At 43.9% G+C, this 27,241-nt stretch overlaps 1 protein-coding gene across 1 annotated transcript; it reads right to left on the bottom strand.

Annotated features, from left to right (window-relative positions):
* LOC121877669 (solute carrier family 22 member 20-like) lies at positions 1-27,241 on the bottom strand. The gene is made up of 7 exons (XM_042383490.1): positions 27,136-27,241; positions 24,201-24,302; positions 11,761-11,866; positions 4,460-4,571; positions 3,396-3,499; positions 2,274-2,419; positions 1-373 (listed from the first exon to the last, which is right to left on the bottom strand). The coding sequence occupies exons 2-7, from the start codon at positions 24,283-24,285 to the stop codon at positions 153-155; spliced, it is 774 nt and encodes a 257-aa protein (XP_042239424.1). The 5' UTR covers positions 24,286-24,302; positions 27,136-27,241; the 3' UTR covers positions 1-152.

The following is a 27,241-nucleotide window of genomic DNA, read 5'->3' as shown; positions in this document are numbered from 1 at the left end:
TTACTTTCTTAAGTTTATTGTATTCCCCATATAAAATAACATTTAAATATTGAATACATTTACATGCTATCCTTCCAAGACAGAGATTAGTAGTCCCGTGAGGCATGGGGGAGGCCTTTTGCTGCCCCCTATAACTATATGACATTATTTGCTTACTTTGAGGAATCGATTCTGGAATCGATTCCAGCGATTCCATTGACACTGAAAATCGGAACTGTCGATTCCAATTTTAACGATTCTTGCCCTGCCCTAGTATATGCTGAAATGACTTGACGTTCACCCAGGCGGGCCAGGCCCCTAGACGATAACATACGGCAGTACCCAGCAACTGATCGCCCTAAACTCACCAGAGGCTGTCTGGTCCAAGCCAAACCTGCAACACGTAAGTGTGAAAATATTGTTTCATTGTGGACGTGAAGAATATTAATTGAGTAACTTCTGATGATATGCAGATTATGTTGTGTTTACTATCAAAATAATCTACTCATTTGCATGCTAATATTAGGTAAATGTATAAATATGATATGTCACCTAACCTTCAGTTTCCCCCTTGTAAATTGATTATTTGTATTTGACAGGTATGACCGAAATAAACTGTATCGAGCTGACATGGCAGGTCAATCTCCTTACCGGGCGATCATAATTATTATTCAAACAGAATAATGTAGGTTGAATTTCAACCTTTTTCCACTGCATCAAATCAATCTTGAAGCTGTACTGTACTTTTTTAAAACGTTGGTTCTCAAACTAGATCTGTTTCTAGAGCTGATATCATTTCATCTATCGATGCGGATCTGTGCAGCATCTCTTAATGGGGAGGTAGAAACAGTAGTAAAACTCTGTATTTACCAATTACATTTTCCATACTAGATAATCTCCCACCAATCACATTTTAGGATGCAATCATTCTGCCAAATTCTAAAATAGATATGCTAGGCCTCACCGTTTCCTCTAATATGTCATGGAAGCCACACATCCACAACATTGTTAAAGCTGCCTCCCGAAAGCTGGTAATACTGTACAGATGCCGTAGCTACTTCACTCCTGAGCAGTTGCTTCGAGTTTATAAATGATTCATTCGTCCCAACTTGGAGTACTGCTCTCATTCTGGGGTGGCTCTTCTTTTGTCCAACTGTTAGATAGGGTGGAATCAAAGGCATTTCGTCTTATTATCTCTCCTCCTTTAGTTGATAATCTCTCTTCCCTTTCTCTCCGCCTCAATGTTGCTTCACTCTCTCTCTTTTACAGGTACTTTAACGGGCAATGTTTGGTGGATTTGGCATCCTGTGTACCGCCGGCAAGGCCGTGGGTTCGTAACACTCGTCTTGCCCACGGTGCCCACCGTTTCTCTGTGGATGTCGGTCACACTAGATTCTATAATAACCCGTTATAGTACATCCTTCTTTCCTCCCACAGCCAAACTGTGGAATGCTCTGCCTTCTTCTGTGTTTCCATACTCATGCAATCTGTCTCTCTTGAAAAAGCTGATTTTCCGGCAGCTTCGTGGTGTAGGTTAATATATTTTTTTCTTTTCTATTTCTAATTTCTTTTTATTCATATTTTTTGGCCCCCTAGGCCCCGTTGTGGATGGATGACCTGTGCCCGGGTGGGCTATTCCCCATAAAAAAAAATCAACTTGTAGAACATTGATATTCTTCTTATCATTAATCTGTTCAAAACAACTACAATAAAGTGCATTGGTTAACTGTCTATTATTTTTTCTATTAAATGGTGTAAAACTGTAGTTACCTCCATCGCTGCCTGATCAAGCCTTAAAACAAAAAATATGAATAAATTATAGTTTTTAGTGATAAGACTCCAGGGAAATAAACGCATCATTATTAGAGATAGCCTTATTTCGTTTGAGACGTCTTTCATTATTTTAACATAACCAACCTTACCGAAGTTAGGGCCGGGTAAGGTTAAGCTTGGTTAAGTTAGGTTAAGTTATGTTACTTCAGTAAGTACGATAATATTCACCTATAGTTTCTATTATGTGTACACCCACTAAAAAATTATTCGGCACCCGTATCATATTGTATCACGCCGTAAGGGTGCCGAATAATTTTTTATTGGGTCTACAGTAGTGTTTGGTGTACATTACTATACATAATACTTCAACATTAATGTACATCCAATAAAAAATTATTCGGCACCCTTACGGCGTGATACAATATGATACGGGTGCCGAATTATCGTTTTGACACAATTTTTTCTAAAATGCACGATATCATACACATGTAGAATTAGTACAACACTGTCTAAGTACTCACAAAGCATGTAGGTGGTGGGGTTGGCTAAGGTTCCCATAATGAAGCGGAAGGCGAGAATGACACTGAAGTTAGTGATGACAGAGGTGCCGAGGGATATGAAGCTGAACATCACCAGTGACACCACCACCACGATCTTTCTTCCGTACCTGCAGGAACACACACACAAACATACACTCTCAGCAAAAGTAGTAAAAAAAAAATGAGGAAAAAATTCCAGTTTTGTTATATTCATGAAGTTCAGGAAAGATTAAGCGAGTGAAGGATGTCATCAAGGTAACGCGAGTAAATTAGAGTTGGTTATGGTAACTGCCAACAGTTACATCACCATCAGAGTATAGCTTGCTAGAAACTTACATTAAAAATAGATGTGTGATGGGGACATGTTACGGCACACATAAGTGGATGACGAAAGCCCCTCACGGTCCACACCACTACACATTCATGTATATTTTAACACTGCTAAGATGTACATCGCTAAAGTATCATTTAAAAAGTACTGTGACTTATTTATAAGACATTCTCAATATTTTAGTTCAGTTGGGAATATTTTTAACCGATAGTGAATGTGTAAGAAAAGCAAAAAATCATTGCAGAAAACTTATTGTCAGGAAAAGTCCCCTTGAAGAAGTTTTCTCAGCGGATAATTATTAGGTGACACAAACACCCTGAGGTTACACTCACCTTCACATTGTACCATACTAACATCTCCCAGGCAACATGGATGGGTTCCATAGGCCTCATGGCTCGTTACGGGTAGTGCCAATGTAGCACACTAATATTAAACCTTTGGTATATTACTGCACTCAATGTCCTTACTTACCAACTGTGAAGGTAGGTGTCCATTCACAACTAGGTGGATGGGAAGGGGGGGGGGGAGACTCCGGACGCGAGCCAGCAATTCTTAGACTGGACGCAAGCTCTGTAGCCATTTGGCCGCCGTAACACAAGTAGTGTCGGATAAGCTAAACAAACATTTTTCTGTATAACTTTCAGAGAATAATATGTAATGTGTAACTGTTATGGAAATTGTATTGCGACCAGTGTCCATGCTATGCTGGTGTGATAGATATAGGCCCTATGTCAGGAGTGTAATTATACAGCGACAATGGCCACCTCTCTTACCTGTCAGCTATATATCCCGAAATAAAGAGACTGAATATGGTGGAGAACATGTAGATGCTCTGATAGCTGGCTCGGAGGTACGCATTCTGACACACCAGCCCGAACTGTTGACAGAAAAACCTTGATACACACATCCAAAAAGGTGATAAAAAAGTGAGGTAACACGTCTCAATGTATAAAGATTTGACAAAAATGAACTGAAAGTCTAACAAAATATGGTACTGCTAATTTTAATGATTGGCTGGTAACTTTTGTTGTAATAATTATTATAAAATTTAGAGTGTGTCCCTGGAACACCAGTTACCCACCGGACATCAAGATGAGATCTAGTGGCGGCCAATTATGAATACCCGTACAGTGTATTACGATAATCATGTCTAAACGGTACCCGGAACCCGCTGTTCCCTTATGACAGCAACTGGTTCATAATATAATTGCTGGGAAGCCTAATTAAAAGTGTGAAACTCTCTCTCTTCATTTCCACATTGTGTTATCACATATTGATGAAGTGATTAATTAAAGACTGAACATAGTCAGGTTAGGTGGTAACCTAAGTTTGTTTAGTTAAGAAAATTAATTTAGGAAAGTCTTCCAGGTTCACTGTTGAGTGTCCAGGGTATAACAACATTCACGACTTGCTTACAGCTACCTGTAACTACACTCATTTCCTTAATTAACGCCCCCTGTTATGTTTTTTCACTGGAAATAATTCAGTAGTCCTATACTTGGCATTCTTATACCATCAAACTTTATATATCAAATCACATGTACAGTATCTTTTACACCTACCAAAAGTAACATTGGCGATATGTAAGTTTTGGTCAATGTAAGATAAGTGTTAATATAAGAAACACGGCCTTATTGTTATGTTGATCGTAATGTTTATGTTTTTTCCTGCTCTTCAACATGTAATGCTCGGACTCAGAAGTGGTGCCACTAAGAAGGCTCAATTGGCTCAGCCACATCAATATTGGCATTATTATCCCCCCCATGAATCTGTATTTTTCTGGCTAATTAAACTGTTTTAATATCAATATCAATACGGCAGCTGACATATACACTACCTCAGAGGTGAGAGTCCGAGTGAAGACGGAAGTGTCGAAGTCCCACTCGGTGCAGTGTTTCTCTTCCAACCCCGCCAAGGATGACCTGTCCACTGTGTAGGTGCATGAATCTCTGCGAAGGAGGACACAAGTCAGCTGTTAATGTAGTGTGGAAGAACAGATTGGCCAAAGTGAAATTTTTTGTAGTTGTGGAAAATTATTGAATATAATCAGAAGACAAGGATGGAGTTATATTGGTGTCGATCAATATATTGGTGTGGGGGTATGGCGAGTTTTGTGTGTGTGTGTGTTGGACCAGCAGCCGTCGGTGCTGGAGGGTGTCAGGTTGTGTGCACTGAGGCAGTCACAAGTGGCTCATCACGAATTTTCTTTTTACATCGAGGAAGGAATTGATAAAAGTGATTCTACAGTTGTTTATAAGAGTAGCTGTTGCATAGATTCTTTCCTAGCAGTCATTGAGCAGCCAAGCTCAAGTCACATCATTTTATATTTCATCAGTCATATACTTCTGTACGGCGACTACAACAGTGACAAGGGAAACATGGCGCGGATGATCACAGTGTTCACAAGACAAAGAACCCTACATGAGCTTTTTCCCAGCACTGAACGATAATATGCGCTACTACAGACGAGGTGGTGGCTTGCGTCGTGGCACACACACAGGAAGACACAGGTACCTTGTTCAATAACGTTGCCTTGGATTTACATTATGTATCACACCCTAGAAAGATCTGACCTTTCAGACGTTGTGTCGCCCGAATGTTGCCCGACCGACTTGCAAGCTGACCAGAATGAGCTGCTCATTCTCATGATAAGTTTATTATATTCACATCCTCTGTTGTCTACTCTATTCTTGTGTTGCTTATTATGTTGTACACCTCCTTCCCCATTCCGTATGTAGGTGCCCCGTGAAGTGCTTCCCCCGATGATACGAGTTCCAAATAACGTAAGGGAACTATGGGGTACTAGGGTGTGTCATAGGAGGGAAGATCAGCCAAAACTAATCGCCCATCACTTTTTTGGTAGATTTTAGTGTATATAAACAGAAAATAATTTCAGTTTCAATATTTTGCAACCTTTTGCTAGGTAAATTTTAGCGTGAAATTTATCGAAAATCTAACGTACAGCTGCATTAGTGCATTACAATTAAATAGTGAACATTGCTTTCTGACTTCATTCTTTAACAACCCAACTAACAATATTTTTTTCTGTTTCAGATTCTGATGCATTTATAAGTTGATAATATTTGCGATGGCTGCTTGTGTCAGGACGAGGAACCAAAAATCCAGCCATCTCAGTCACTATCTTGGGTCTGGGAGAGAGCTCCTGAAGTCGGAGTTGCCTACATTGAGAGATGCTTTGAGATACGGTGTTTTAATCAGGCAAATCAGTGAAAAGAACCAAAGAACTTACACAAACAAAGACATTGCCAGTGATATGACCAAAGCTGTCTTGGCGCAGTACACTCTGGCTAACGCTCAGTTCAAGCCTCCAGTCATAACAAGTCAGAAGAAGATTAGTGAGAGACTGCTAGCCAGTTGGGAAAAGGCAAGAGATATCTCTCTTGGGAGAGGAAAACTTGCAGTTAAGGACAGCTTTGCCAAGCAACTGGACCAGTTATTTGACATAATTACTTGCAAGTGCCCAATTGTTCTCTGTCCTGAGTTTGGATGCGATCGTGACTGTAAATCCGAGGCCCACATCTCCTGTATTTGCAAGCGTGAACTGAAGATTCCTGTGATCGAACTGGGATTTGTCAAAGCACAGAGAGAGAAGACTGGCAGTATAGGGGCTCTCATGATTTCTAGCCAAGATATTCCGGAGTCCAAGAGACAGGAGGCTGCCACAGAGAGACAGAAGAGGAGAAGAGTTGCCGAGGAAAAGAGACTTGAGAAGGCCCAGGGTGAGGTAAAAAAGGCCGATGATTGGAGTCAAGCTGATTCAGAGTTTAATGACTTCCCCATGGCTGATCCGAGTGCTGACCAGGAGAATGGTGACTTTGTCCCTAACCCAGAAAATAATGATCCCAAACCTTCCAGGCATAAGATTCGAAATAGGAAAGATATCCCGAGCATAGCTCTGGCCAGCATGCGACACCACACTGGTCTCAGAGAAACTGCAGAGATAGCAACAGCTGCCTGGATTGACGGTGGTTTGATAACACCTGATGATGTTCACCTGGTGATAGATCATAACAAAGTAAGGAGAGCTCAGGAGAAACTTGTCAGTAACCTAGAAGAGGAGTTTGATAAGGGGATAAGAGAAAATGGAATCAATTGTTTGTTCTTTGATGGGAGAAGGGATGACACTAAAGTGTTCATGAAAGTTGGAGATTCTCACAAGTTGTTCCCTGCCATGGTGAAGGAGGGACACTACTCCTGCTGCAGTGAACCAGGAGGGAAGTATTTGTGGCATTTCACTCCAGAGAAAGATGACATCAGGAAACCAGCTGAGATAGTGGCAGATAACATTGCGAACTGGCTCACAGGGTGGCAAGGGGGGGTCATACAGTGGATAGAGCGGAAGATTGGGAGGAAGCTGGTCTGGATTGTTTGTGACCTCCACACCAACGAGTTGCCACTCAGACATCTGATCCAGGAGCTGGATGGCAAGACTCTTTCAAACAACAGATGGTCTGGTCCTCTTGGGAAGATGCTGGACTCTGCCACTGAGTTAGAAATAAATCCGAGCTTTGAAAAAATCACAGTTGGCCCTCCACTCGTTGAGCTTGCACATACTGTCATTGACGACCTGAGTACTGACCAGTACTATGGTTACATGATTTGCAGTGCCATCAAAACTGGGGTCATGCCTGATAGACTTGTTTACCTGCAGATAGGTCCAGTCTTACATTCTAGGTGGCTCACAACGGCTCTCAGGTTCTGCAGAATTTGGGTCGCTCATCATAAACTGAAAGGGAACCAGCTTCACAACCTGAGACTTATTGTCCAATTCATCGTGAGTGTCTACTTGCCAAATTGGTTCAACACCAAGGTCAAGTCATCGTTCTCCGAAGGTCCGAGGCATGTTCTCTTCCAGCTTGAGCTCCTGAGGAGTCAGCCAAGGAAGGTTGTTCAGATTGTGGAGCAGACTGTGAGGAGGTCTTCCTGGTAGGCTCATCCCGAGGCAGTTCTGCAAACAATGCTCTGCAGTAAGGATGAGTAGGAGAGAAGAGTGGCAGTCAAAAAGATCTTGGATATGAGACTTATGAGAGGATCTGGGCATGACGAATTAGTTGGTGACGATTCCTTCAGGGTCAGGAAGACTCCTGAAGTCAATCTAGGTGCCAAGACCCTCACTGATCTCATAGATCTGGATAGCATCCAGGCTGGCAGTGAGCCCCCTCTTACCTGCAGCCTCACCAATGTTCAAGTCAGAGCTTTCCTGGACAACCCCATGCATGTCCCTGCCTGGCCCTCGCACACCCAGAGTATAGAGCGTTGTGTACAGCAAGTGAGCGAGGCCAGCAGTCACGTGTACAGCCAGGAGAGGAGGGAAGGCTACATCCGAGCTCAGGTGGTCAGCAGGGAGGTGATGAGTAGAAACAGAAGCAAGAAAGACATGTTCTCTATGGTGTGCAGCAACACCGGGTCGTAGTAGTAAAACCGGTTTTGTATTTGATGATTTTGTTTTCTAAAGGAATATTAAATTTAATAAATGTGTCAAGATCATTCGTTTCACTATTCTGGATAAATTAACCTGATACATTTACTTTACTTTAAATAAGCTATTTAGTGGTGTTGGTAAAAGGGTGGGGATACTGAATTTTCATAAGATTTCAAGTTAAAATTTACCTAGCAAAAAATGAAAACTTTTCAAATCTGAAGATATCACATGATTCTGCACATAGAACTACATCATTAATACCATGGGCCGATTTTTCAAACTCAAAAAAAAAAATTCGCCTCCGTATGACACACCCTAATGGGGTACTCTTTTGGTTACTCTGTTTTCATTTCTTTCTTACTTACTTGTCCGGGTGATATCTCAGGCACTTTCCATGCTAGGAAGATGATACTTGGACTAAATGTTGACTAAGAATTAAAAAAAAAAGAAGATTGATTTCGTGCTTTTGATTTATATTTTGCTCAAGACATGGCAGTGTAGATTGAACACACTACTTGTTACCATTTTCTGGTGCTTATTATATCCCCATCTTCTGTTAGTTTTTCTCATCATCTGTCGCTTAATCTCATCGTCTGTTGCATATTATGTTTCCACCCTCGCCCATAGCAGGGCCAAAGATAAACTCACTATCCTCGATGTAGTTTAAAGTCTAAATCAAGGGTCCGCAACTTTTATACACTATTATAGTTCGCTACTTAATGTTCTTATGTTCTAAGAAATCAGCGATCGGCCGCAGGTGTACAGTACTGAGCCATCAAAAGTCAGTACTGCGTTCCACAGAATTGAATGTAAAATCAGAAATGCAGGACTAGATCTTATTGTAATTTTTTTTTTATAAACAACACCGATATTTAAGAACATGGAGCTTTAACTTGTCTCTGTACTCAAGGTTCCTAATGCTCGGGATTAGTCTTGTCATTCTTTGAATTCTTTCTAGGGTTTTTATATCCATTCTGCAGTGCGGTGACCAGAACTGAACAGTGTAATCCAAGTGAGGTCTCACAAGCGCACGATATGGTTTTAGGATAACCTCGCTAGTCTTGTTCCTAACTCTCCTCTGTATGAACTCAAGTACTTTGTTAGCCTTGTTTCGAGCAAATACACATTGTTGACTTGGTGTAAGATTCCTACTTAACATCACTCCTAAGTCTTTCTCACAGTCAGCTTTCTCTATAACAACGTTGTTCATCTGATATCTGGTTTCTCTGTTTACATCTCCTTGACTAAGTACTTTACATTTGTCACATTAAATTTAATCTGCCACATTTCAGACCATTCGAAAAATTTGCTTAGATATTCCTGTAGTTTTGCCGAGTCCTCGTCAGATTTAATTACAGGCTCTACTTTAGTGTCGTCAGTAAATTTACTTTTGTTGCTGTCTATGCCTAATGTATGTCGTTTATATATATATAATAAATAGAAATGGTCCAAGTACTGAGTCTTGGGGTACTCCACTAGTGACGTTACCCCAATCTGATTTAGTGCCGTTAATGCTTACTCGCTGTTTCCTATCCTGTAACCACGCCCTAATCCATTTTAGAATATCTCCTCCAATTCCATGAGCCTCCACTTTCGAATTAGTCTTTCGTGGGGGGGAATGTCGAAGGCTTTGCTAAAGTCGAGGTATACCACATCATAATCGTGTCCGTCATCCACTGTCTCGAAAACAGTTGAAAATAATGTTAATAGATGTGTCAGACACGAACGACCACTTGTGAAGCCATGTTGGGAATCATTGATCAACTTGTGCTTCCCCAGGTGATTTCAAATAGAGTTTGAAATTATTGCTTCCAGTAATTTACCTACAATTGATGTTAGATTGATTGGACGGTAGTTAGAGGATAGTGATCTATCTCCCTTCTTGAAAATCGGTATCACATTCTCTATCCTCCAGGATTCTGGTACTACACCCGTTTTTAATGACATGTTAAGGGCATATCAAGTTCGTCCTTACATTCCTTTAATACTTTGGCAAATATCTTACTGGGACCTGATGACTTATTAGGTTTTAGCTTGCCTATTTGTTTATTAACACCGTTACTAGTCACTACTATCTCGCTTAATCTATTTTTTTCACTATCTCTATATAATCGGTGCCTCGGGTATCATGTTTCAATTTTCGGTGGTGAAAACTGTTGAAAAATATATGTTCAGATTATTGCTCATTTCTCCGTCATTATCAGTAAGCTCGCCGGTTTCCGACTGTATTAGTCCAATCTTTTCTCGTGTTTTAGTTTTATACATTTGGAAGAACCCCTTGGGGTTTGACTACCTTTAGTTCATTATTCCTCTTCGCTTTTCTTATCTTGGTCTTAACCCTACTGGCCAAAACCTTATAATAATCTCGTAGGTAAACTTCACCACGATTTATTCTCCTACCTATAACCTTCCTTTGTCCAGTAATATTCTTTAAATAATTATTTATCCATTTAGGGTCATTGTTGTTTGATCTGAGTTTTCTGTATGGTATGTTCTGCCTTTGTGCATTGAGTAACTCATTATTTAAATTGTTGTGGATCTCATCAACCTTAGATCTCGTGATCATATTTTGTGAGTGTTATCGTTGTCATGTCACCCTCTGCGGCCAGATAAATGGGGTTGAAGACCCCTGGTCTAAAATGATGACTTCAGTCTTCTCCCCACGGTGCTCAGGGAGTCTGAGCTCCAAGTATCGGTTCCATGACATTTGCTCACGAGACAGCACAAGGCATATACTCACAAGAAGAACCTAGCCTAACCTAACCTAACCTAACCTAACCTAAGCTAAGCTAAGCTAAGCTAACCTAACCTAAGCTAAGCTAACCTTTCCATTAAAGTTGTGAGTATTTATCTTGTGAATATATGCCTTGTGAGCATTTGTCTTGTAAGTAGTCTTGTAAGTAAATTTCTGCACACCCCAAGTTTCAGATACATTCTGTTTATACGACAAAGTGCAAGTACTGTATATATCTCTCTCATGGCAGCTCTCAGTTACAGTTCCCGTAAATATATTTTATGTGTATATATAAATTATTAGACTAAATAAAGAACAGCGAATCGGTTGTTTCAACAAACTCCCTGCCACTTCGAGCGTAATTAAGTGACTAACTATAAGTGGCCATAACCATAGTGTTACAGCAACCTGGACATATCATCTGGTTCATCTAAATTTTTTAACTATTATCTCATCTTCTGTTGTTCACTGTATTCCCACCTTCTGTTGTTCACTGTATTCCCATCTTCTGTTGTTCATTGTATTCCCATTTCCTATCGCGTGTGTATTTGTGTATTTAGTATACAATTGCACTGTGCAGAACAAACAAGGTAGAGTTTGTCAGCATCACTTGAGGGTTCACGTAGAATTAGAAAATTTCGTAAGTAGTGAAGTCATGCTAAAGGAGGTGCTTCGGTCTAGATATTAATTAACGTGTGCTATCATAGAAATGAATACTGGTACACAGCGCAGTAGTGGCATCAACCTGCGTCATAATTATCTTCAACAGAACATTTATGAAAAGATAAGTTTTTCTCTCTTTAAATTAGCAAAAATTCATGATCAATTGTCATTATATTGGGCGTCAATGTTCTCATAGCTTTTACATCCAGTACATCATTTAACTGATGTTTCTGACAGAGAGGCCAGTAACAACAATGTACAGTACGAGAAGATCAAGCTGTACGAGGCAGTCACTTACTCTGATATGTGAGTAATGTTCTCTCCTTCAGGTGGCAGGCACGTGTAGTTGACTGCTGGGGCGTAGAACATCATGTTGAAGGTCTGCGACGGCAGGAAGAAGTACCCTGTGATAAACCACACAGGGGTTTAATTTTACACCTTCAAGTACATTCAGAAATTAGACGATTGGTATTAGTGGTGTCATGATCGGAATGACGGCTACCCTGTTAAACTAATGATCCATATTACGCTTACACGTCCACAAAACCTTCTGAGTCTCCCAGTGGGAATGTCCTCCGTTCTCCCTGTTTCTTTGACGAGGTCATCGAGATGTCATATGTTTGTTGACCAATTGTAAACTCTTTCTGCTACCGAGAAAATTTTTTTTTTTTTTATTGGGCACTCCCCTACATCCTCGTGTAAGGTGAAGCGCAGAAGCGTTTACAGCGCCCAACAGGGAAGCATGCTAAGTTCATGCTTGCCTTTATGTCTCATGAGTTAAGGGCGTGGAAGCCTGAAGAGTCAGTGGTTTATGTCATCAAGTCATTGGAAGCTCCAACAACTCCCTGAATACGAATTCGCAACTTTTGACTTACAACAGGTACCTCCTACTTTACTTCTAGGTGAACAGGGACTAATGGGGGCTAGGAAATAAGTCCAAACAACTTCCACCGGCCCGGGAATCGAACCCGTGACATCTCGCTTGCGAGGCAAGAACGGTACCGCTTCTACCACTGATCCCCCGCTACTGTCGAGAACCTGTAAACCCTTTTTTTTTCACCTATGATTAGCAGAGACTCTGATAACCACTGGTCAACATAAAAAAAAAATTCTCATGGTTCTGGATCAAAACAGTCTGATTCTAGTGTAATTGTATGTGCTGAACTCAATTATGACATTCGTATAGCTGTAACAGGCTCAGTTTTCCAGAACCAGCATATCTATATATTTAGTGTACCATGCTATTCATACAGTAATTTATATGCTCATTGGCTCCACTTATGCAATTATTTTGTCCTGATTTGTGCTTTTTTGTTTGTTTCAGTTTGCTGATTCATGATATTGCATATCTACACCTGCATGATTTGTAATTACTCTGAAATTAACAAAACATGGAACGTCGCAAGTGTGTGAACGGTGCTGACAGTTTTTGCTACATATGTGGTGCCTTCACTCCTGGTAGCCTCAAGAAACCAATCACAAAAGCTGTTCGACTGAACTACAAAAGTTACTTCAATGTCATTTGGGTGACCAAGACAAGAAATGGGCACCTCATGTAGCCTGTAAGTCTTGTGTTAACCACCTGAGCGAGTGGATGTGTGGTAAACGAAGTTCAGGAATGCCGTTTGCTGTACCAATGATATGGCGTGAACCTAAAGACCACAGCAGTGACTGCTACTTCTGTCTCACAAATATTAAGGGAATAAAAATCAAGACACGAGGCAAGGTACAGTACCCCAATATTGCTTCTGCAATCAGACCAGTACCGCACAGTGCTGAACTTCCAGTCCGAAATCCACCGACTGAACAAGAATTGAGTGCTTCCGATTCTACCTCTACCTCAATGGAAAACGACTACCAGGATGACTCTGAAAATACCAGGCCTAAACTATTTACTCAAGAAGTGCTTCATGATCTCATCAGGGACCTAAACTTGTCCAAAGAAAAGGCTGAAGTTTTGTGATCCAGACTAAAGCAGCGTAACCTGCTTGTAAAGGCCTAGGACTTAGGGATAGAAATCCCTTACCAGGCTAATCAGGATCTTAATAAAGGAAAGTCAAGGACCATGGTTTTCTGAGGAATAACAAACAACCGTTTGAGATTGGCATCTCTTTACTATAAAAATATAACACAAAACTCTGACACCACTCAACAAACATCAAATAATTACGGGAGTCAAACAATTAAAGGAAGCAAACACTTAAAGGAATCAAACAAATAATGGGAGTCAGCAATTAATGGATTCAAACAATTAAATGGAGTCAACAATTATAGAATCAAACCATGAACAAATATTTCCTACGGCAGTGGCCCTGGGGGAAGGTTCTGGAACACGGTGATGCACACTCAGGGTAACGAAACGTCCACTTCGACTCCACACTCAGCGACGTCTTGAAAAGGCAGGAGAACACCGGGGCACCGACGGAATGTGATGAACTGATGGTCGTGGTATGCGGTAGTGGTAGATGACCAGAGAGTTGGCAGTTGATAGGAGAAGGTCTGGGAACACAGCCCACGAGTCCAGGACCTATGATGAGATCACAGCCAGAATTTGACGGACAGCAGGGTAGCTAGATACTGACGGTATGGCGGCTGGGTTGAATCTGCCGGTGGCGGAGATAGTCGCTGCCGTTCTCACCTCCGTCCAACCACCCCAAGTGTCGTCTGCACCAGCAAACGAGCGAGTTAGCAGCGGTAACTAGCCGGAGGATCGTTTCCGCCCTTACACTGCTAGAAGATGGAGTGCATATCACTACAGCGCATTACCGACATAGACAGCTGTCTGCATTTTTCAAGATGGCAAACAACCTTTGTTATTGCGAGGACGCAGTATCTCTCATGCAACAACTCTGCAAGTCTGAAACATACAAGACAGAGGATTGGAGGCTGTTTATAGACTCAGGAAAAGACTATGAAAGCTGTTCTTTTACACTTTGGCAATCGGCTTCCATCTGTCCCAATAGCACACGCAACAAAAATGACTGAGAGCTATGAAACAATGAAAATTCTGTTGGCCGCTATAGAGTATGAGAAACACCAGTGGAAGATATGTGGCGATCTCAAAGACATCAGTTTACTACTGGGCCTTCAGAGTGGCTACACAAAGCACATGTGCTTTTTGTGCTTGTGGAACAGCAGAGCTGATGCAGAGCACTATGTGAGAAAGGATTGGCCGACAAGACCAAGAGATGCGCCTGGAAGGTTTAACTGTGCTCACAATCCGCTTGTAGATCCAGAAAATATATTTTTGCCTCCACTGCATCTAAAGCTCGGTTTGGCTAAAAATTTCATCAAAGCTATGGATCAATTCGGTGCTGGGACTCATTACTTATCTCAGAAACTAGGTGGTGTGGTTTCCAAAGCCAAGTTGAAAGCAGGTGTCTTGAATGGACCACAAATTCGTATACTAGTTAATGATAGCGAATTCACCAAAACATTGAACCCACTGGAGAAAAAAGCATGGGAATCATTTGTCAATGTGTCAAAGAATTTTCTTGGAAACTATCGTGCTGACAACTACAAAGAAATCGTAACAACCATGCTTCAGAATTATCATGCATTGGGAGCAAGGATGTCCTTGAAATTGCATTTTTTCCACTCTCATATTGACATTTTCCCAGGTAACCTTGGAGACGTTAGTGATGAACACGGCGAAAGATTTCATCAAGATATCGCCATAATGGAGAGCAGATATCAGGGACAATTCAGTCCTAACATGATGGGCGACTATTGCTGGACACTGCAACGAGAAGAGAGCAAGCTGTACAAGAGAAAGAGTAAAGTTCAGAAGCACTTTTAGAACTTCATATTTTGTCATTATTGTATAGATATGTAAATACCAAGATATGTGAACACGCCTGACGCCAAGACTCTGTTACCATTCATTGTACCATATATTCACATGTCTGTATTACTACATATTATTATAGCATGTTTGATATCTATGCTTATGTCTAATGCCTATGTTCACTTACTATGTCCCGATATACTATGTCTGTACCGCGCTAGTCAAGTAACTAGAAGACCTCATTTATTGTCCTAGTAATGTCTAGCAACTCTCCTTGCCTAGCTAGCTAATATCCCTCAGATCGGCTTCGGCCTGCCTACGACGTGGAGTTCCTTGTGCTGACTCCTGTTCCTGTACCGGTTGGTTATCCTGCCAAGTCTTGTACACTTATTGAATATATCTACTGCTCGTGCTTGGAGTTTGAAGAACCTTGTCTAGGATTTCATCCCACCACATGGCGCAGTTGAGTAGCTCCAACACGACAGTTGACAAGTTGCAAGAGCCGGCCTCGTCTGTTTCCCGGCCTCGTCTGTTTCCCGCCCAGAAGATATACTCCACAGTGCCCCTGGATTTAAAGTGCTTTGTGACCTTGTGAAGTGCCCTAAGTGAAGTGCAGTGCCGTTCATGTCTCTTTGCTATGTTTCTGCGGCCCTACAGGTAGCAGAAACGCTTTCAGCCCAGTTTCCAAGACAGCACTTCCGGCATACCTCCTCCATCTACGCCGGCCCACAGGCCACTGCCTGTGTCCCCCTTCGACGGAGCCAGCACCGCCAGCCCGCCCGCGCGCGGAGGAATACAGGGAACAGCACCGCCGCCAGCCGCCTCCTCTCACTTCACAAATATTACAGTCAGTACTCTTTTACTTGCCCGCCAGTTCCTGCACTTAGGCAAGTACATTGATGAAAACATAGCACTTCACCTTATTCTCCTTGTCTTTCCCATCGCAACCATACCAAACACGAGATGTCTGACCACGACGATTTGCAGGGAAATTTATCTGAGAATTATGAGGAAGACGACGCCTCACAGACCCTCCCACCCCCCCTCACGCCTCACACGCCGGGCGCGCCAAATTCAAAGGATGGGAACCAGGATATACGTCAGTTAATCCACTTCCTACAAGTTTCCCAAGAGAAGGAAGCCCAAAGACGTCAATTAGAGGAGGAAAAACGACGTCAAGAGGAATGGTCAAGACGTCAAGAGGAATTGTCAAGACAGTCAGAGGCATCAGCTTACCGCCTTCAACTTCAACAACAACACCAAGCTGATAACCACAAACTCCTGGGACTATTGGAATTGCTGGCAACGAGGACGACTTCACCAGCTGCCACAACCAATTCGCCAGCTTCAGCCTCTTCATCTATCCTTCAGACAACGCCTCCTCACACGTCACCTATCCCACTTGGGTATACCTCAGTGCCTTCTCAACCACCTGCTCCAGTCTCAACTCTCGTCAACCTCTCCGTGCCTCCTCCACCGCCTGCCGTCTCGAGTACACCCCTGCACAGCAAGTCTTCAGTTCCCAGTCCCCCACCTCTTCAATCTGATGCAACATATCAAGTATACCGTCAATGGCGACGTCGTTTCGAAGACTTTGCTGTTATGTCTGACCTCAACCGAATGCCCCCTCATAAACAACTCATCCAATTAAGATCGTGCATTTCCCTCGATGTTCAACGCCTCCTAGAGCACACGCTAGCCATCCCCCCTGACTCCCCCAGGTCAGTGACAGAGGTTTTAAACGCCTTGCAGAGTCATTTCCGTGGCCTCCGCAATGAAGCTTTGCGTCGTAGGGAACTGCTATCCTGCAAACAAGCTTCTGGGGAATCATTCTCAGACTTCTATGCACGACTTAAGGACCTAGCAGCCGAGGTGGATCTATGTACAGGCGATCCTGTAACCTGTGCTGAGATCCAGCTCAAGATGATCTTGCTGATGCGTGTACGTGACGAGGACCTGCTTCAGAAACTCCTCACCCTCGACGCCGCCTCTTCCCTCACCGACTTCGTCACCTGTTGCAGGTCGTATGAGGCCACAAGAGAGGCTGCCTCAGCTATACACTCATCGCCACCTCAAGTCCACGCCGTCTCCACCTACAAGAGGAATCAACGCCAGATGCAGACGGCGTCCTCTCCACAGCCCCCGTCACAGTCACCAGTTTCTTCTCCCGAATCCTGCAGAAACTGTCAGCGCCAGCATGGTCCAGGAAAGTGCCCTGCGGCTGATAGTACATGTCGAAACTGTGGGTTTCAAGGCCATTGGCCCCGCACAACTCGATGTCCTGCCAACAAGGTCTCATGCAACGCTTGCAACAAGCAAGGACACTTCGCCAAGTGTTGCAGGTCCACCAAGAAGCCTCCATCTCCAGGTCAAAACGTCTCTTTACAGCCCGACAGAACGTCCACACCACCGTCTCCCAAGAACAACAAAGGATGCCGACGCGTGGATGATACCTCGAGTGACAGGTCCCCCAAGCCCGTCAATGTTCGTCTGTCCTACGGTACCAACTCTTCCAACCTCCTGATGATACCTGACACGGGCGCGGACATCACGGTGATTGGACCAACACACCTGGACGCCCTCAACATTCCCAGGAGTAGCCTGTCACCCACAGCCATGAACGACGTGCTCACAGCGGACGGGTCCCCGATGTCTCCACCTTTGGGTTGCTTCAAGGCAACACTACAGCTCGGTCCCAAGTCTTGCCTTGCCACAGTCCACGTCCATGAGGGCATCCAAACCCCTCTCTTGTCATGTGGCCATTGTCAGGACTTGGCCATCGTCTCATCCGAGTTCCCAAAGCCCATCCTCGCCGTGACACACCTCAACAGGTGTGCAGAGATACCTGTTTCAGCCATGACCACACCTGCTGCCGCCCGGGAGTTCTTTTTTCGTCAGTTCAGCGACGTCCTTGTCTCCAAGTCCGACCTCCAGAAGACGCCGCTCAAGAAGATGACAGGCCCCCCGATGAGAATCCACCTCAAGCCTGGCGCGACGCCTCTCGCCATCCACACACCCAGGCCTATCCCCTTTGCCATACGGGACAAGGTGAAGGCGGAGCTCGATTCTCTGGTGCAGCAGGGGATCATCAGACACGCCGGTGAGGAGCCCTCCGAGTGGTGCCACCCTATGGTCTTGGCACCCAAGCCTGTAGGTGTTCGCATTACAGTGGACCTCACCCATCTCAACTCGCAGGTCTCCCGTCCCGCCCATCCATCGCCTACGCCCATCCAAGCAGTCCGCAGCGTCACCCCGTCTGCAAAGTTCTTTACCACGGCGGATGCACTACATGGGTACTGGCAAGTCGACCTGGCGGAAGAAGATCGCCACCTCACTACATTCATCACGCCCTACGGCCGCTTCCAACACTGCCGCGGACCCATGGGCTTCGCAGCAACGGGGGATGTGTACTGCCTCCGTGGGGATATGGCTCTGCAGGGTGTCACCAACTGCGTGAAGGTCGTAGATGACATCCTGATCTTCGACGATGATCTCCCGGCCCACTTGAACCGAGTTCATCTGATGCTCACAAGATGTCGTGCCCATGGTATCACCCTGAACAAAGATAAATTTGTGGTCGCCGCCTCCCAAGTTAACTACTGCGGCTACAACATCTCGCCAGAGGGGATCTCAGCTGATGAGGAGAAGGTCAAGGCCATCAGGGACTTCCCTACTCCATCGAACCTGACCGACCTTCGCTCATTTATGGGCCTGGTAAATCAGCTGGCCGACTTCTCCCCTAAAATCGCCACATCAGCCCAACCTCTACGCCCCCTCATGAGCCCCAAGCGCTCCTTCCTCTGGACTCCTGACCACGATCTAGCGTTCAGGAATGTTAAGAAGGCGTTGCTGTCACCACCAGCCTTGGCACCCTTCGACCCGTCCTTACCAGTGGTCCTCCAGACCGACGCCTCCCGTCTATACGGCCTCGGATATGCCCTCCTTCAAGACCACGGCCAGGGTAGACTGCGCTTAGTTCAGTGTGGCTCCAGGTTTTTGACGGACACGGAGACCAGATACGCCACCATCGAACTAGAGATGCTGGCAGTCGCCTGGGCTATGGCCAAGTGCCGCCTTTACCTGTTCGGCCTTGGGCATTTCACCCTCATGACGGACCATCGCCCGCTCATACCCATCCTCAATCACTACACGTTGGACGCCATCGAAAATCCTCGCCTCCAACGTCTCAAAGAGAAGACCGCCCCTTACGTCTTTACAGCTGTGTGGCGCGCCGGGAAGCTTCTGTGCATACCAGACGCCCTCTCCCGAGCCCCTGTTAGTCGCCCCACACCTGAAGATGAAGTCGACTGTACCACGGCCGCGGCTCACGTTCGGTCTTTAGTGACACACACAGCCACTTCTCTTGCTGACAAGACGACGACGACGCCCTCCATCGAAGACGATAGGACCCTCCAGGAGCTTCGCATCGCCGCCGCTCAAGACCCGGCATACGTCCAACTCCTCGACTACGTCTCCGCTGGATTCCCCACCAACCGCTACGACATTCACGCCTCCGCCCTCCCCTTCTGGAAGCTAAGGGATAGCCTCTATGCGGACGGAGAGCTGGTGTTGTACGGCCCCAGGATCGTCGTTCCCGCTGCCCTCCGCCGGCGCACCTTATCCCGCCTCCATGACAGCCACCGCGGCGTTGAAGCCACCAGGCGCAGAGCCCGTCAGACCGTCTTCTGGCCTGGTATTGACGCCGATATTAAGAGCACGGTTGAGGCCTGTGAGCCTTGCCAGCAACTCCAACCCAGCCAGCAACAAGAGCCGTACCTGTGCAATGACCTCCCAAAGCGGCCCTTTGAGTCCGTGTCCGCCGACTTCTTTAATGTGGCCGGAAAGTCTTTCCTGGTGGTCGCCGACAGGCTCTCTGGATGGCCCGTGGTAGTTCCCTGTGGTCGGGACACCACCTCTTCCAGGGTCATCCGGATGTTTTGTTGCTTCTTCCGGGAAGTCGGAGTGCCTCTCCGCCTCCGAACCGACGGTGGGCCCCCGTTCAATAGCCACGAGTTCAAGAGCTTCGCCGAACGCTGGGGCGTCCACCACATCGTCACCTCCCCTCATTACCCGCAGGCGAATGGCCACGCCGAGGCAGCGGTAAAGTCCGTAAAATACCTCATCCTCAAGACAGCACCGACGGGGAACCTGGACTGCGAGGAGTTCGACAGGGGCCTACTGGAACTCCGTAACACCCCTACCCCTGCCGGACGCTCTCCTGCCCAGGTGTTGTATGGCCGCCCCCTTCGTACTTGTGTGCCTGCCCACCCCCAGTCCTTCTTAGATGAATGGCAGATCAAGGCGGACGAGTGTGACCGCCGTGAGGCTGCCCGGATGGCCCAAGTGACAAGCCACTATGACGCCCAAGCCCGCCCCCTTCCCAGGTTGGCCGTCGGCCAGCAAGTACGAATCCAGGACCCGACGTCACACCGCTGGGACAAGGTCGGGGTCGTCATGGGCCGTGGCGAGTCTCGTTCGTACCAAGTCCGCCTCCCCAGTGGTCGTGTGTGGTGGCGAAACAGACGCCATCTCCGCCCAGTGCCATCCTCTAGTGACGAACCTTCCTCCCCGTCCCCTGTGTCCCCTTGCCCAGACCAGGAACGAAGGTCGTCAGTTGATCCTCCCATTGTCCCTCGCCGCTCCCCCCGACTCATGGAAAAAGAGTCCGTAGCCGCTCGAGATTGCACTACGAGCGTAAAGGGGGAGGGAGGTGTATAGATATGTAAATACCAAGATATGTGAACACGCCTGACGCCAAGACTCTGTTACCATTCATTGTACCATTTATTCACATGTCTGTATTACTACATATTATTGTAGCATGTTTGATATCTATGCTTATGTCTAATGCCTATGTTCACTTACTATGTCCCGATATACTATGTCTGTACCGCGCTAGTCAAGTAACTAGAAGACCTCATTTATTGTCCTAGTAATGTCTAGCAACTCTCCTTGCCTAGCTAGCTAATATCCCTCAGATCTGCTTCGGCCTGCCTACGACGTGAAGTTCCTTGTGCTGACTCCTGTTCCTGTACCGGTTGGTTATCCTGCCAAGTCTTGTACACTTATTGAATATATCTACTGCTCGTGCTTGGAGTTTGAAGAACCTTGTCTAGGATTTCACCACACCACAATTATAAAGGATTTGAACTTATGTTTTTTGGTACAATTTTTTATGAGCTTATCTGTGATAGGTTTAAAATTGTATCTTGCACGACGCGATAATGTTACTATATTTACTATTTTTTTTATTCTTTAAGAAAGTAGGTCTGATGGTAGAATGAAATATCCAATTAATATTCATTAATATGAAATTAGTCATGAAAGCACAGTCACATGAGATAATCTCATCTTTTGCACGACACGTGATGGAATATTAAATATTTGTACCTATTGATTTTTTTATAAAACCTGCTCTGATAGAACAAAACAAATATCAGATTCGAATTCAGCAATATGAAATTAGTTGTGTGAGCATGATCTCATATGTGAACCATTTTGGCTGTTGACCAGTGTAATCAGAAACCTTGGTGAAAGATGTTTTTGTCAGTCATCAATAACATTCTTACAATTAATGTTGACGGCAAGGCGACTGGAGTGCGATACTTATTATAACAGGACCTTGGGAAATACTGTCTACTAGAACAACAATGATACTTTTAGAGACTGAAAAGTAGACAAAATTATATTGCGTTTGAATAGTGTTGCACTGTGACGAAAACAACGCTATCGAAATACAAAACCACGAGTATAAGCTTATATGCCTATGGGATAGTGCTAGAAAGCATTGTAAGTCATGACATGGCGGACCATCTACAAAGGAACAGCCCTAGGTAGCGGGAATGCCAACAAGGGTTTATGAGTGGACGCTCCAGCTTGACGTGGCTGTTGGAAGTACAGGCTGTATTGGCAAAAGATACCTTGACTGTGAAACATAACAAAACAATCTCTATCACCTTTAAACACGGTTCAAAGAATGAATGCTGATTATTGCTGAGATTCAATACTTTGAAATACAAGAGTATCGGGAAACGTTCCACTGTTCCAACATGCCGAAGATATTGCCCCAACTGAAACTACAGTAGATGTAGCGCCGGATGATTCTGAGAAGAAAATCTTACCAGTAAGGTAATAAAATTAATGCAAAGATCCAGTACATAATTAGTCCGTCTCTCTATAAGACTTCTAACGTGTGGGACTTCCTCACTTGGGGTACTGTGATTCTGTTTGGTCTTCAAAGTAAACAAAGATGACCAATTGATTAAGAACGTCCAAAGGAGGGTCACTTAAAGTCTAGACATTTGTCTTACCAAGATATGTTAGTACGTCATCAATTGTCCCATTAGAGGTCACACCCTTACTTTGAATAGCCTGCCAGACTTGGCCAATACTGGTAGTGGTACAGTTGCCAGCAAAAGTCCTCCCACAACTTGATACACAGGGTTGTGGGAGAACTTTTGCTGGCAACTTACATGTTCAAGTACTTGTCAACAGTGCGTCACCGCACGAGTGCTAGTGAGCTGACAAGGGTGCATGGAACAATGAACTATACAGTAAAGTATAGTTCATTTAGAAAGAACTAGACTTAAGTACCGGTAACGAGGGGGAACTCCCATAAAGGTTACGAGGAGAACGGACAGAGTGATAAATGTGAAGAGATACCAGGAACCGAACCACGGAGCCTTTTACTTTTCTAGCTCCATTAACTGGCCAAATCCACCTATAACTTAAGGATTATCTGGTTAAGCTGGGTTACGAGTCGTCGTTAAGAGAAAAAGTCTAACTTGTGGTACTTTTCCAATATTGGCATCATGTGAGAGAAAGACCGGGTATGATGACGGTCTGGAAACGTCTAGTATGTGTAACTTAGGCGAGTAAAGCACTGAACTGACGAACAACATAGAGAATCATAAAAGTTAGCCGATAAATAAATATATTTCGGAATGTTTTTCACTGAAGTAATTGTGATAGAGGGAAGCATAAGATAAGCCGTAATAAAAAAAAATGGCACTATTTTTTGTGTAATACGATATGCATGTGTTATATATGCAGACTGCCGATCTACCTGAGTCAGGTAGTTAAGGGGAACCTAAGACAGAGATCCATACTGTTTAGGCTATATATAAACATTAAATGAAGTATCAGACAATAGACTGTTTATATACAAACCAGCAGATGCACAAAACAACCATAAGACTACTAGAGTCAGAAATGGACGAGTATAATATTTATAATACAATCGCACAAGTCTTGTCATGGAAGGTTGGATATTAAAGACAGGGTTTAGTGAGGATTCGGGAGAGATTACATGCATTCATTTTAGCGCAGTATACTGGAAAGCTAAACAGTAATAGAAACACCCAGACGAGGAAATTTATAATAGGGTAGTGATCACTGTTGTGTCCTGGGATAAACTACCAAGGTTCGGTTAGGTTTAGATTTGAGAAATTTGTCTATGCTCGTACACGTAAAAGGCTGTTGTAGCCACTGCTAGGTTTAACTGATAAGACTAGGGGATGGGAAGGAGACAATGATAACAAGATAGCCAGTGGTGAAAAAGCACAGCGAACAGGACCACTTACCTGTACGTACTGTACCCAACAAACCTAACCAGACCTAATGATCTTGTGGTAACTTTGGTTAGGTTACACTTGGTAGTTCGTGTCCTCTGAACTCTATGATGCTTAAATGTTTTAATATTCCTGAGGTAGTTTAGTTTAGGTTAGGTTATATCTTTAGGTCATGTCCTTTGATGTGTTATTGGTTTAGTGGCAATATTCTTAGTACTCCCTTTAACACTGGTAATTTTTCAAGACTTCTATAAAATGTTAACAGGCGATGAGAAAATTAAGGAAATAAATTATTATTACCGAAACCACCAACACCATCCAGGAACATAAAAGTTAAAAAAAAAAAAGATCTTTGTGAGATTAAGAGAGTAAAAGACTTACAGTAGCATGTGCTGATGAAATGGATCAGGTTCCACTTGCCAGTCCCCAGCTGGGTGAGCAGCTCGTCGAACTTGTTGGTCATCATGGTGCCGTAAGGACCCCCTGACGAAGGGAAGATTTATCAATAAAACTCCTGAGTCAAAAGAAACATAATTATATAATACAATTGTTTTTATATATTAAGATTCTATAGATCCATCGACATCTTTTTCATGTTGTTTTCATTCTTACTCAAAGGTGATGAGTCCAGTTGTTTAATCGTCATAGAAGCAGAATACAGAAAGCTGAATAAATCTTCTACGAACTAATATCGTTGCAAAAGAAAACTAATGATGGGAATATGATTAAGTATTTTATGGGATCGAGTCGAAGGAGAAGGAACATCCACTCCTAAGGTACCTTCAATGTTGATAAATTTCTTAGGGATTTTTAGTCTTAGAGATACTGTAGATGAAATTTGGTTGAGAGGTGGAGGGGCAAGGGGATGGTTATGTACCTATCCCTCCACCCGGGGGAAGCTGGCGATAATGAAAGGATAAGGGAATTAATTAATGATTGAGTGACAATGAATGAGTGGGTGACAGGATGAATTAGTAAATAAATGGGTGACAGAATGAATTATGAATGAGTGAATGAGACAACATAGCAAATGAATGAGCGACAATGAATGAGTGAGTGAAGAAATGGGGATTTCAAATTAAAGAAAAACGATAAATAAACTAAGTATGGGAAGGAATATTTAAGAAATCTGAAACGTGTGACACCAAGGGTATGATGAACGTCTTTATTTCCTTGACCTCAGATGTTTCGAAGACTTATTTGCTTCAATCATGAATGAGCCTCTTAAAGTAACCACTATAATAATTATATAATACAAAGTAAAAAAACAAACTATGATCAGTAAGACTCTGTATTCATGTTCAACTATAGTGCAAACTCAGTACTATTCATGTTCAACGAGTGTAAACTCAGTACTATTCATGTTCAACGAGTGTAAACTCAGTACTATTCATGTTCAACGATAGTGCAAACTCAATACTATTCATGTTCATCGAGTGTAAACTAAGTACTATTCATGTTCAACGAGTGTAAACTCAGTACTATTCATGTTCAACGAGAGAGTAAACTCAGCACTATTCATACTTTTACTTTTGCTTTTATCCTCTTGATCACTGATCGGCTCGGTAGCCGCTTGGGCGATCGGTCACGTCTCTGTTATGCACTGTTGGCAAGTACTGGGCATGCACTGGCTCCTGAATGTATCTGAACCTGCTCCAATGCTTGTCAAGTCTGGCCTTGAAAGAGCTCACACTCGGTGCCGTCAAAACACACTCTAGCAGATTGTTACAAGAGTTCACACCTCTCACTCCGAAAAAGTTACCCCTCACAGTTTTCTTGACTAGTGGCTTCTCCAACCTTGAGCTGTGACCCCTTGTGGGGCGAACGTCCGCCAGTTCCAGGTAAGGACACTCGACTGAGTAGTGCCCTTTCAGATGTTTATACACCTCAATTAGATAACCCCATTGCCAGCCTGTAACATAAGCTAGGCTATTGCAGGCGCTATAATCTCTCAGGGTAGCTGAGATGCCGAAGTGCAGGCACCAGTCTGGTGGCCCTCCTTTGGACATTTTCAATCAACTGACAGTCCCTAGCATTTCTCGGGGACCAGACGGGGTGACAGTACTCTAGACGGGGAAGCACATCACTCTTGAAGATCGTTCCGAGTGATATCTGAACGGCCTTCTTATAAGACCTAATAATTTAGTTGCTTGATTCACCTTCTTCTCGCAATAGGCCCAAGAACTTCAGCTCCTTGTCAACATACACACCAAGATCCTTGTCACCTCCAGTCTTAATCAATACAGTTTCTTCGTCCCGTTGGGACATATGATACGCCTCCTTAACGTTGGTACTTCCCAGGTGCAGCCTCTTACAATTCGTGACATTGAATCTTAGCAGCCATTTCTTCGACCATTCTTGAAGCTCACAGAGATCCTTCTGCAGCTCTTCACAGTCTACTTGGTTCTTAATTTCCCGAAATAACTTGGCGTCATCCGCAAACATTTGTATTGAGGAATGTATAGCATCAGGCATGTAATTCATGAAGCAAACAAATAACAACAGGCCCAATGCACTGCTCTGTGGTACCCCACTTGTGACGGATGTAAGGGCGGGGGCACGCTGCCACCATTGTAAGGGCGGCGGATCTCTACTTCTGAACCACCAAGGCCACCCTTAAAGACGGGAATTTTCTTCTCTCCCTTATACTTATTTCATACTTCTGTCGTATTTTTTTCATTGGTTGTCTACATATACCAGTTCATGGTTACTTCATAACTTCAGTTCTTTTGGTAGCATGGCGAGGGTCTGCACATGGGTATTGTAATTCTGGTATCAAGGTCACTTGGACAGAATAAAGGTGGATACTGAGAAAAAGAAATGAATACCCCTAATATACTCTAAGAAATGTTGTATTAATATGAAATCAAAGTAGGGAAAAAGATGTCATTAACATACAACTCCAAGGTGCAACTCCTCGGCTTTACTCAACTGCAATTCACTTAGATACTGTATTCTTACTTCTCACAACCTTACTGGTGTTACATTACATACAGCTACAAAGATCAACTCCTTGGCTTCTCAGCTGCAACTCCAATCAGATATTCTCGCTTCTTACAACATTACTGGTGTTACATGGCATCACATTACATTACCAGGCAAACATACATCTGATACCTTCACTAGACTGTTGTTAGTACCTATGAAATGTACTCACAACACACAACACGTTATTGCTGATACAAACAAATTACATGGGTTCACTACCCAACATGGGATAATTATATTCCAGATAATTATCCCCAATCATATACAACGAACACTGTGGACCATATAACTGTACGGCGTGCCCCAGGGTAGGACACTGGCGTCTCACAACTGACGACCGCTGTTATGATTGGTGGTAGTCGAACACGTGGCGAGAGTCTGGGGTCTAGCCCCCACGATGCATGGAGCAAATTAATCCTGCCGAATCGGCGACA

The sequence above is a fragment of the Homarus americanus genome, unplaced genomic scaffold (genome assembly GCF_018991925.1).
Source record: "Homarus americanus isolate GMGI-L3 unplaced genomic scaffold, GMGI_Hamer_2.0 scaffold21251, whole genome shotgun sequence".
NCBI classification, from domain to species: Eukaryota; Metazoa; Arthropoda; class Malacostraca; order Decapoda; family Nephropidae; genus Homarus; species Homarus americanus.
This window is presented reverse-complemented; position numbering and strand designations above follow the sequence as displayed.